The following is a 12,500-nucleotide window of genomic DNA, read 5'->3' as shown; positions in this document are numbered from 1 at the left end:
ACTCCACCACCTTCCATACCTGCAGCTCCACCACCTTCCATACCTGCAACACCATCTTCACCACCTTCCATACCTGCAACACCATCTTCACCACCTTCCATACCTGCAACACCATCTCCACCACCTTCCATACCTGCAACTCCACCACCTTCCATACCTGCAGCTCCACCACCTTCCATACCTGCAACACCATCTCCACCACCTTCCACACCTGCAGCTCCACCACCTTCCATACCTGCAACACCATCTTCACCACCTTCCATACCTGCAGCTCCACCACCTTCCATACCTGCAACACCATCTCCACCACCTTCCATACCTGCAGCTCCACCACCTTCCATACCTGCAGCTCCACCACCTTCCATACCTGCAACACCATCTCCACCACCTTCCATACCTGCAACTCCACCACCTTCCATACCTGCAGCTCCACCACCTTCCATACCTGCAACACCATCTCCACCACCTTCCACACCTGCAACTCCACCACCTTCCATACCTGCAGCTCCACCACCTTCCATACCTGCAACACCATCTCCACCACCTTCCATACCTGCAACTCCACCACCTTCCATACCTGCAGCTCCACCACCTTCCATACCTGCAACACCATCTTCACCACCTTCCATACCTGCAACACCATCTTCACCACCTTCCATACCTGCAACACCATCTCCACCACCTTCCATACCTGCAACTCCACCACCTTCCATACCTGCAGCTCCACCACCTTCCATACCTGCAACACCATCTCCACCACCTTCCACACCTGCAGCTCCACCACCTTCCATACCTGCAACACCATCTTCACCACCTTCCATACCTGCAGCTCCACCACCTTCCATACCTGCAACACCATCTCCACCACCTTCCATACCTGCAGCTCCACCACCTTCCATACCTGCAGCTCCACCACCTTCCATACCTGCAACACCATCTCCACCACCTTCCATACCTGCAACTCCACCACCTTCCATACCTGCAGCTCCACCACCTTCCATACCTGCAACACCACCTACACACACACACACACACACACACACCCCTAAACTTTTTCATCTGTGCAGAGCTTCTGGGGATATGTGTGGAATTCAAGAGAATTGATGCTTGTCATACAGTGAGAGAGAGAGTGATAGAGAGAGAGAGACAGAGCAAAAGAGAGAGAGAGAGAGAGAGAGAGAGAGAGAGAGAGAGAGAGAGAGAGCAATAGAGAAAGACAGAGTGACGGAAAGAGAGAGAGAGAGAGAGAGAGAGTCATTTCTCTCTTTTTCATCTTTCTTTATGTAATTGCTTATTTAATCTTCGACTTTCTCATTTTCTCCTCTCTCTCTCCCTCTAGGGGTCTGTCAGCCACAGCTCACTTTAACCACAGAGTCCTCATCAATCACCACACACACACACACACACTCACACTCACACACACACACTCACTCAAACACACACACACACACACACATACTGAGTGAATCCTGTGATGTTTATGGTTTAAGAATTGTTTCATAACTCCTAATGAAATAGACACAAATTTCATTTATTTGTGAATTCAGTTCTAACCTGCTTGTGAATGTCACTACATGTATTTGTGGGTCGTAATCTATTTGATTAGGAATTATGAAACTTCTATCCATGTAGATGTTATTCCACAGCTGCATGAACACCTGGAAGCTGAATACTGACACCTTCTCCTGAAGTTTCAGGAGTTTCGTGATGATGGTACTCGGGGGGCGGGGTTAGCCGCAGTGCTTGTTGCTGATTCGTCGAGCATAAGGAGCAGAAATACTCTTATTTATTTTCTGATCATATGCGCTTTATTTATTAACAGATTATTTGTTATATTTTTTAATTATATTTTATTTTGTCATGTTTAAATCGGCAATTCTCTGCGGTAGAAAATTGTGTTCAGGTACAAGCTGGTTACCAAACACACTTCTTCCATCACAACGAGGTCAGCTTTACTGTCGTCATGGTGACCGATACACTCGTCTCCCACGTTTGTTGGAACACTTGTTCTTTTGGTTCCTTCTGTCTTTTCTTGTTGAAGGTGCAGAGGATAAATGACAGGACGCTATGGCTTGATAACCTGCATTAAACCTGTGTGTGTGTGTGTGTGTGTGTGTGTGTGTGTGTGTACCTCTAGGCGGAGAATAATCACTGGAATGCAGAACGTACATATTTTATTGGGTGGGCAGCTCAGAATCCTGTTCCAGCATGTTCAATGTACACACACACACACACACACACACACACACACACACACATCCAGGTTCAGTCTTTTTTTTGTGCTAGAGGTGATATATAAACAAATCACTACAGGTGTTACAGTATATCGATATTTCCGTATATCGTGATAATAAAAGCCGATATAATAAAGTGATCTTTTAGTGAAGCACCAAATTTCGACCTAAATTTCTAAAATGAAATCAATCAGCGAGTGTTCCCCTGCACATATCTAACATGCGTACACACCCACAGTGCTGTGGAAAAGTATTTGCCCCCCTCCTGATTTCTTTCTGGTTTTGTGTATATCTCATACTAAATAGTTTTAGATCTTCGAACAAAATACAACATAAAACAAAGTGAACCTGAGTAAACACACAATACAGTTTTTATTTATTTATTTATATTGAAGGAATAAAAGTTATCCAACACGTATCACTAATGTGAAAAACTAATTGCCCCCATAAACTTCAAATCTGTCTGTGCCACCTTTAGCAGCAATAACTGCAACCAAACTCTTCTGATAACTGGAGATCAGACTCTCACTTACTTCTAGGACTAGGATTTACTCCTACGCTTTGGATCATTGTCTTGCTACATAATCCAGTCTCGCTCGAGTTTCAGTTTACGGACTGAAGAGCGGACATTCTCCTTTAGGATTTTCTGGTAGAGAGCAGAATTCATGTTTCCCTCAAGTACTGCAAGTTGCCCAGGCCCTGAAGCAGTAAAGCATCCCCACACCATCACACTTCCTCCACCATGCTTGACCGTAGGTATGATGTTCTTTTTGTGGAATTCGGTGTTTGGTTTACTCCAGATGTAACGGGACCCCGTCTTCCAAACAGTTCCACTTTCCACTCATCAGTCCACAGAACATTCCCCCAAAAGGTTTGAGGATCATCAAGGAGTGTTTTGGTGAAATTCAGTCGAGTCTTAATGTTCTTCTGGGTTATCAGTGGTTTTCACTTCACCACTCTTCCATGGAGCCGTTTTCCCCCAGTGTCTTTCTGATAGTGGAGTCATGAACAGTGACCTTTATTGATGTAAGAGAGGCCTGTAGGTCCTTTGATGTTGTCCTTGGCTCTTTAGTGACTTCCTGGATGAGTCGGAGCTGTGCTCTTGGAGGAATTTTGGAAGGTCAGACACTTCTGGGAAGGTTCACCACTGTGCTGAGTTTTTCCATTTGGAGATAACGGCTCTTGCTGTGGTTCTTTGGAGTCCCAGAGCCTCTGAAATAGCTTTGTAACCCTTCCCAGACTGATGTACTTCAATCACCTTCTTCCTCATCATTTCTGGAATCTCTTTCAACTTTGCCAGAGTGTGTTACTGGATAAGAACTTTTAACCAACTTCATGCTGTTGAAAAACATTTATTTAAATGTAGATGTGATGGAACAGGGTTTGCAGTAATCAGGTCTGGTTGTGTCTCGTCCAGCTGAACCCCGTTATCAATGCAGTGTCATAGATTGGGGAATTAGTAACTACGGGCGCAAATACATTTTCACACAGACCCAATTAGTATTGGAGAACTTTTCTTGCTCCAATAAATAACATTATTTAGAACCTGTACTGTGTGTTTACTCAGGTCGCCTTTATTTTTCATCTTAGATTTTAGTTTGATATCTGAAACAGTTCAGTACGAGATCTACACAAACACAGAAGAAATCTTTTACTGTCACTAAATACTTTTTCACAGCACTGTATCTAACATCAGCTGAATAGAGTTATCAGGGAAAGCCACTGAAAAATGTCTTTCAGTTTTCAGCCAAAGGGAGAGAGAACGACATTTTCCACAGGAAAAAAAAAGATAAATGTCAAAGTGTTAAAGTGCCGTGTTTATTTTCCCTCCAGGACCGTACATTATTCCTCTTCAGGGCTGGCAGGTGTCCAGATTTATTTACACTCCCCACTCCTTTAATATGAGCTTTACTCGAGTTAAGAATACTTTATAGTCATTACAAAGTTCATTTCACTCAAAAATAGTTTCGGACCAAAGACTACAAACAGCATAATAATAAAATAATAATAATAATAATAATAATAATAATAATAATAATGATAATAATAATAATAAAAACCTGAAAACTGTAAGCAGTCAGAATTAAAGCGTGGGTTTAGACGTGTAGTTTCAGTAGTTATCCGCATTAGCCTCCAGTCCTGATTTTCACTGACCCTGCTTTAACCTGGCATTTCAGTGACGTCGTGTTTACCTGCACGTCTGTGTGCACTTTGCAGTAAATACTCTGTTTTATCGACCTTCCGACTGTCATCACATGAACAGCAGGAGAGATAACACACACACACACACACACACACACACACACACCATTTCACTTCTTAGACCAGAAGAACAAAGAACCCAGAATATAGAATTTTATTAAATGTCCATACTGTTCCTGCATGTTCCCTTACAGGCACGCATGAGGAACACATTATATTACAGAAACACACATGAAAACAATAGTGTGTGTGTGTGTGTGTGTGTGTGTGTGTGTGTGTGTGTGTGTTTTAGGCACAATATGTAAGTAATTGGCAGAAAAAAATTCTTTTAATTCTGTACACATGCCAACAGGACGGGATGCAGGGAGGGGGGAGAGAGACAGTGTGTGTGTGTGTATGTGTGTGTGTGTGTGTGTGAGAGAGAGAGAGAGAGAGAGAGAGAGAGAGAGAGAGAGAGACAGTGTGTGTGTGTGTGTGTGTGTGTGTGTGTGTGTGTGAGAGAGAGAGAGAGAGAGAGAGAGAGAGTGTGTGTGTGTGTGTGTGTGTGTGTGAGAGAGAGAGAGAGAGAGAGAGAGACAGTGTGTGTGTGTGAGAGAGAGAGACAGTGTGTGTGTGTGTGTGTGAGAGAGAGAGACAGTATGTGTGTGTGAGAGAGCGAGAGAGAGACAGTGTGTGTGAGAGAGAGGGAAAGTGCGTGTGTGTGTGTGTGAGAGAGAGAGAGACTGTGTGTGTGAGAGAGAGGGAAAGTGCGTGTGTGTGTGTGTGAGAGAGAGAGAGACTGTGTGTGAGAGAGAGGGAAAGTGCGTGTGTGTGTGTGTGAGAGAGAGAGAGACTGTGTGTGTGAGAGAGAGGGAAAGTGCGTGTGTGTGTGAGAGAGAGAGAGAGAGACTGTGTGTGTGAGAGAGAGGGAAAGTGCGTGTGTGTGTGTGTGAGAGAGAGAGAGACTGTGTGTGTGAGAGAGAGGGAAAGTGCGTGTGTGTGTGTGTGAGAGAGAGAGAGACTGTGTGTGTGAGAGAGAGGGAAAGTGCGTGTGTGTGTGTGTGAGAGAGAGAGAGACTGTGTGTGTGAGAGAGAGGGAAAGTGCGTGTGTGTGTGTGTGAGAGAGAGAGAGACTGTGTGTGAGAGAGAGGGAAAGTGCGTGTGTGTGTGAGAGAGAGAGAGAGACAGTGTGTGTGAGAGAGAGGGAAAGTGTGGAAAGAGGAGGAGAAAGTCAGAGAGAGAGGGAGATGCAGGACGTGAAGGATAGCTCTGCTCTGCACTGAGGGATTTTTACAGGATTCCTGTCGTCTGTCTCCTCTCCTTTCATCTCCACTTCACTCTTCCACTCGTCTGCCGCTAATGGTTCTTCTCCTGAGAGCGGAGAGAGAGATGGACAGACTCTCCGACACAGTGCACTTCTTCTTTCTCCTGCTGCTCCTGCACATGTCCACCTCCACGCACGCAGGTACTGTGAACCCTTATAACATATAATAACTTATTGCAACCCATTAGAACTTATTATAATCCATTAGAATCCATTAGAACCCATTATAATATTTTAGAACTTATTGCAACCCATTAGAACCCATTATAATCCATTAGAACCCATTATAATCTTTTAGAACTTATTATAACCCATTGGAACTTATTATAATCCATTAGAACCCATTATAATCTTTTAGAACTTATTATAACCCATTAGAACTTATTATAATCCATTAGAACCCGTTATAACATATTAGAACCCATTATAATCTTATTATTGTCGTTTATAATCTCTGACATCCCATTACACCCCATTATAACACTTTATTGCTTATAAAAACCCCACTACACACACACACACACACACACACACACCTTTTACAGCAATTGAAGTCTAAATATATATATATTTGTATATTTTGTATTTGGTTACAGAGACAGCGAGGACTGGCACTGTGATCTGATTGGTTAATGTGGAAAAGAGGGCGTGTCCTGTTGGCTAGTTAGTCATAGTGGTGTTCCACCAATTCCAGTATTACAGCAGACGTTCAGTTTAGGTTCCGCTGGATAACATTAAGAGAAACCTTTAGTGAGAGGTCGAGGTGATGTGAATGAGGTTGTAATTATGGTAATGAATAGCATACATGTGTGTCCCTGTGTTGGGTTTGTGTGTTGTAAACATGATCCAGGACATTTTAATTTATACTGTTTACTGAATTCTACACAAAATCCTTATATCTTTATATCCTTATATCTTCTAGAGGATGTTCAGTCGTTCTGTTAGCTAGAATTGGGGTCAGGAACTGTGGTGTGAATAGTTACGGGGGGGGGGGGGACTCATACCTGATTTGTTACACATCCTCGGGGGTGGGAACGGTGATCTGATTGGTTACAGAGCCATCAGGGTGGGAACTGCTAATATGAGTAATGTTCATTTTTATTATATAAATAAATAATGTTAGTATTTTTAGCTGTAGCTGCGGCTAATGATTGCAGTAATGTGTGTATGAAGTCATAGCTTTCAGGTTTGTGGTAGATATGAAGTGGGTGTGGCCAGGGGTGTGGCTTCAACTTCTTAATGCTCCTCCAAATTCTGAAACCAACACAACATGCATGAATAATGGCAAAAAGGTTCAGGCCTTTCCGTGCTGAGAGCTGTAGTGTGTGTGTGTGTGTGTGTGTGTGTGTGTGTGTGTGTGTGTGTTTTCCATGGATTTATTAGTTTCGATGCATTTATTAGTTATTGTTAAGTTGTTAAAACAAAACATTATTGTTGTTGTAAAGTTGCCAAAGTATTTAAACCTGTGGTGTGTAGCTACATGTGGAAATATATGTAGATACACACACACACACAAACACACACACACACACACACACACACACACACACACATATATATATACAGCTGCAGGATGTGTGGAGTCTCATGCGGGTTCAGGCTTGTTGCTGCAGCGGTGTGTCCATCACTGTACACTCACTGTGTGTCTTTAAGCTCTCTCTCTAATACTCCAATCTGAAATAGTGTAATAGGATGTGATAAAGCCCCTCCCAGCGTCTATGATTCATTCATTGTTTACCAAAATAATAATATCAGCCTGATAATATAATAATATCATAAAGTATTCCATTAAGTGTGTAGTGGTCACTGTATGGTCACTGCTTCAAAACTGTGTGTGTGTGTGTGTGTGCGTGTGTGTGTGTGTGTGTGTGTGTGCGTGTGTGTGTGTGTAATCAAATTTGAATGAATCTACCATCATGTTATAGCTGAGATATTCAGACTGAATGAGTGACAAATAGACAGACGTTCAAGGTGGACATCAATCCAGGGTCACAGGGAGCCTGGAGCCTCTCCCAGGGATCTCAGGACACAAGGAGGGGGACATCCTGGATTGGGCCCAACCCATCACACACACATTCACACACACATTCACACACTACTGATAATTTAGAGATGCCAATCAGCCTACAATGCATGTCTTTGGACTGGGAGAGGAAACTGGGGTACCGGAGGAAACCCCCAAGGCACGGAGAGAACATGCAAACTCTGGGCAGAGACAGGATTCGGACCCTCAACCCCGGAGGTATGAGGCAAGTGTGCTAACCATTAAGCCACCATGCCCCCCCAAATAATGTCGACAGACAGACAGACAGACAGGTAACTAGACTGAATGTCAGTCTAACCGACAGATAGACAGACACAGACTGACCGACATACAGAGACAGACAGAGACAGACAGAGACACAGACAGATTGACCAAAAGACACACTGATGTCAGACAGACTGGTGTTCACACACTATGTAAAACAGAACTAGATGACTTCATCACAAGAGTATCAGCTAATCACACACACACACACACACACACACACACACACACACACACACACACCTCTGAGTTCATGTGCTTCCTGACCGAGATCTTTCTGGAATGTTCTGTGTGAACTCTATAGAAGAGCTACAGGTGTTCTTCATTCCCTCGTTCTCCTCACCAGTCTATAAACAGATGCAGGAGCCTCGGTCTGACCACTTTAACTCCACCCCAGTGAACTCGGAACCTTGCACATGCTCCAACGTTAAACACTCTCCACCACTGTGCAGATCCTCCATGTTATTATTAAACACTTAAAACAACAATTACATTAAAACCCTTCTGGAAAAAAACAACAGGTTTCTCTGTAATGGCCTGAATGTGTTCCAGATGGTTCTGATGGTTTATCTATGATAATAAACGATGGTGTAATCATCTAACCACAGAAACCAGAAAACCCCTAATAATAACCTTCAGTAATTTAATGGAAACCATTAGAGAGATAATGGAGTATAAATGCTACTGTAGTGAAAAATGTATTAAAGAAACTAGATAGGTAAAGTTCACACAACAGACTTTGATGTTGGCTTGACAAAGTTTAAAATCTTTATCAGTGTGAAATCTGAAAGAAATGTGAAGTTTTAAGAAAGAAAGAGACAGATAGGGTGCCAGTACTGTAGAATTGGATAGGTAGAGTGCCAATACTTTTAGAGTTGGATGGATAGCTAACTGTGAGCACTGTAATTGGTGTGTATCCTGCTCTACCACAGATGCTTTAATCCGCTCTTATAACTGGGGCTTTCTGAGAACCCAGGACAGTATTAAAGTGATAAAACATTGAGCATTTTCAGTAAGAGCTTGGCTCAAACCGGACAGAAATGGCTTTAGAAGGTTTTAAGGTCCCAGGTCGGTTTGTAGACGTTCCAAGGATCCAAACTGGCTCAGGAAAATTTCCAAGATTTGAAACTGCTGTCTAGAAGTTTCCAAGATTCCAAACTGCTTTAAAAGAAACTCCAAGGTTCCAAAGTGTCTCCTAGAATGTTGCAAATTCCATACAGGCTTCTAAAAGGTTCCAAACTGGCTCCTAGATTGTGACAAAGTTCCAACCAGACTCCTGGAATGTTCTGAACTGACTCCTAGATCATTTGCGTGGTCAAACTGGCTCTAGAAAGTTCCAAACTGAATCCTAGATGGTTCCAAGGGAACAAATTGGCTTCTAAAAGGTTCCAAGATTCCACACCAGTTCCTACATGGTTCCAAGGCTCCATTCTGGCGCCTGGAAGGTTCTTGTTTGAAAAAGGTCCTTTACAGAACTGTTGTTAAAAGGTCTTGGAGATTGTATTTATTTATTTATTTGTGTGTGTATGTGTGTGTGTGGTTTAATTAGAAACCTCGATGTGTGGAAACAGTGAGGAATAAGCACATGGCTCTGTGCAGGGAGATCTATGGTGACCTTTAACCATGGCATTCAGTGTGTGATATGGAAAATCAGAACATACCAGCGAGGTTCTGTCTCAACACGTTCATGTCTCAAAGCAGAAATGGAGCTCCTGCAGAAGACACACGGGGGAGGGGAATGGGGGGCGGGGTGGGGGGGCGTTGTAGCAGCCATGACAGCAAAATTACACACATTATTCAGGAAGACATTAATATGATAAAGCCATACAGGAACGTGTCATGGCTTCCTGAATATTCCATTTAATCTAAAGCATAATGCTAATGATATAACTGTGTACTAGCTTTGTGTGTGTGTTTGTGTGTGTGTGTGTGTGTGTGTGTGTGTGTGTGTGTGTAGGAATGATAAAGTTGTAATATTATAGTGCTAGTTCAGTCCTGAATTCCTCACTGTAAGCTGACTGAGAACATCGCCTGGACATGTTAGAGCCTTAAACCAGCGGTCATGAATCTTCTTTCAGGAAATCAAATACTGGTAGATGTGTGGGGCATCACCCACCCTGTTTATTTATTTATTTATTTATTTGAGAGGTTTGTTGCTGGTCTGTTTTTATCTGAAATCAAACCCACATGATGTATTTTACATTAGGGACAGCACTAAAGCCTAATTCTGAAGGTGTTAAGTTTCTCAGGGTGATGTTCATTAAATATCAGTGTGTGTCCTCGATAAACCTCGATAAACCTCGATAAACCTCGATAAAGACATTCAGGTTGGCATCCCTGAGTTTGTGAGTTTGTGTCATGCTGGAACATCTCAGCAGCTCAGTGGGAATTTGCTCTTTGGGGGAAAATTCCGGACAAATCCATGAATTCTAATCCAAGCGCTGATTGGGGGTCAGAACATCAGCAGATGAGGTGACAGTCCCTCCACGGTTTTTTGGTCTCAGAAATAAACACAAAATAAAGCCAACTACGTGACACTCCGAGGAGCTTTAAAATTACAGCAGATTCGGGCCGAGACGCGTCATGTGACGTCATCACAACATGCTTTCAGCCAAAGCAGTCTTCCATTCAGGTGCGTCGAACATGAGTACAGCTTAAAGGTCTCTTTTACCAACAAACACCACTGAGAAAATTGCAGCTTCGCCAATTCAAGTAGTTTTCCACAAAAAAAAGCACAAAAAAACTCCACAACTTGCGTCGCAAATTCTGAGAAAACAAAGCCGCAGCAGAATCGCACGTTTTTGGCCGCAACAATCACAAAAAACTCTGTGACGTCCTGTACGGACTGAATTTAAACAAGGATCATATCTATATATAAATATAATCAGAAACGAGGAAAACAGGTGAGGGTCTAAACCTCATATTTCTGAGGTTAAAGGTTTTTCAACAGCGTCCTTCCTCATATCGTCTCAGGGAGTTTTTCCTCACCACCGTCACCTCTGGCTGTCATTAGAGTCATATCACCGCAAACCAGTGACTACATTTCCCATCCTGCACTGCGGCCTACAAACATGGCCTCCATGGACTGCAATTCCCAGAACACTCACATTCATTCTAATCACGCAAACCTGCATCCAATCTCACACACTCACTCCACGGTATAGAGAGACTGTTTGAACACAATGACTTTGCGAAGTATTGAGCGTTCTCACCGTACCAGGTGTTTGTACCCTGTTCCTCGTTTTGATTCATGGTCTTTGATCTTGTTTCTTGTTTCTCGTTCTCGATTCTTGCCTTGCCCTGTCCATGCCTGTTTACAGATCGCCTGACCGAGTGCCTGTTATTTAACCACGCTACTGTCTAATGATTTGGATCTGTCTGCCTGCCTCTCTTTATTAAAAGCTCTTATCTGCACTTGCATCCGTCCTAACCTCCATTACATGGATTACGTGACAATTCGGGATAAATATATGAATGTAATATTTTTATCTTGAATTTATATATTTCTGTAAAGTTGCTTTGTGACAATGTCCATTGTATATGCTCTATAGAAATAAAACTGAATTAAATTGAGTTGAATCCTGATTAGTAGGAGAAGACCTCAGTGAGTTTGTCAGGTGTCAGGAGTCAGGAGTCAGGTGTCAGGAGTCAGGAGTCAGGTGTCAGGAGTCAGGAGTCAGGAGTCAGGAGTCAGGTGTTAGGAGTCAGGAGTCAGGTGTCAGGAGTCAGGAGTCAGGAGTCAGGTGTCAGGTGTCAGGAGTCAGGAGTCAGGTGTCAGGAGTCAGGTGTCAGGAGTCAGGAGTCAGGTGTCAGGTGTCAGGAGTCAGGTGTCAGGAGTCAGGAGTCAGGTGTCAGGAGTCAGGAGTCAGGTGTCAGGTGTCAGGAGTCAGGAGTCAGGTGTCAGGTGTCAGGAGTTAGGTGTCAGGTGTGGATTTAATGATGGTTAAACACATATGAGATGTACGACAAGGGTTGCTAAGTCCATTTTCACACCAATCCGGGTCTCAAGACGCTGTTGCAGGAGAAAATGATAAAGTTTTGGGCTTTTTTAATTGTTCTTCCACGAGATGATTTCAAATGGATCCTATATTCCACTGCAGTCATGGACTAGGGCTGTAACGCTCGGATGATTTAAATCGATGCATCAATTTAAAAGGTCAAAATGGATCAATGCAGCAATCATAAATAAATCGATTATTATCAGAAAAGGGCAGCCAGCTGGTGTGTAAAACATTATTGATATATATTTCAAACTGATGTGTAAATAGTGTAACAGGCTAGCAGTGTGATGATTTGTCCTTAACGCTGATACTTTTCATCATCATCCACAAATCAATCATATATCCATCAGAGGAGATGAAATCATATCGTATTAATCATGGACCAGCTACTTCATGCTCTGTTTACTGAAACTTGAACTGAATAAAAGTTTAAAGCGGATTAAATCTCACAC

At 42.8% G+C, this 12,500-nt stretch overlaps 2 protein-coding genes across 3 annotated transcripts in view; one reads left to right on the top strand and one right to left on the bottom strand.

Moving 5' to 3' along the window:
- Nucleotides 1-4,542, bottom strand: part of rdh8b (retinol dehydrogenase 8b) — a 9,893-nt gene extending 5,351 nt beyond the window's left edge. Inside the window, exons 1-2 of one of the 2 annotated variants that reach the window (XM_053616341.1) lie at nucleotides 4,295-4,542; nucleotides 2,132-2,198 (exon numbers count right to left, since the gene is read on the bottom strand). The gene's annotated coding sequence lies outside the window, so the exon portion shown is untranslated. Of the gene's footprint in view, nucleotides 1-2,131; nucleotides 2,497-4,294 lie in introns of those variants that run through there. The other variant, XM_053616342.1, reaches the window with a different exon arrangement.
- A 197-nt stretch (nucleotides 4,543-4,739) lies between these two features.
- col5a3b (collagen, type V, alpha 3b) overlaps nucleotides 4,740-12,500 on the top strand; it is a 16,477-nt gene continuing 8,716 nt past the window's right edge. The window contains exon 1 of the mRNA XM_053615241.1: nucleotides 4,740-5,880. Coding sequence (XP_053471216.1) covers nucleotides 5,775-5,880 — 106 coding nt within the window. The 5' untranslated portion in view covers nucleotides 4,740-5,774. The remainder of the gene's footprint in view (nucleotides 5,881-12,500) is intronic.

This window comes from Ictalurus furcatus, chromosome 26 (assembly GCF_023375685.1).
Source record: "Ictalurus furcatus strain D&B chromosome 26, Billie_1.0, whole genome shotgun sequence".
Taxonomy (NCBI): Eukaryota; Metazoa; Chordata; class Actinopteri; order Siluriformes; family Ictaluridae; genus Ictalurus; species Ictalurus furcatus.
The sequence above is the reverse complement of the archived record's forward strand: the minus strand, read 5'-3'. Positions and strand labels throughout refer to the sequence as shown.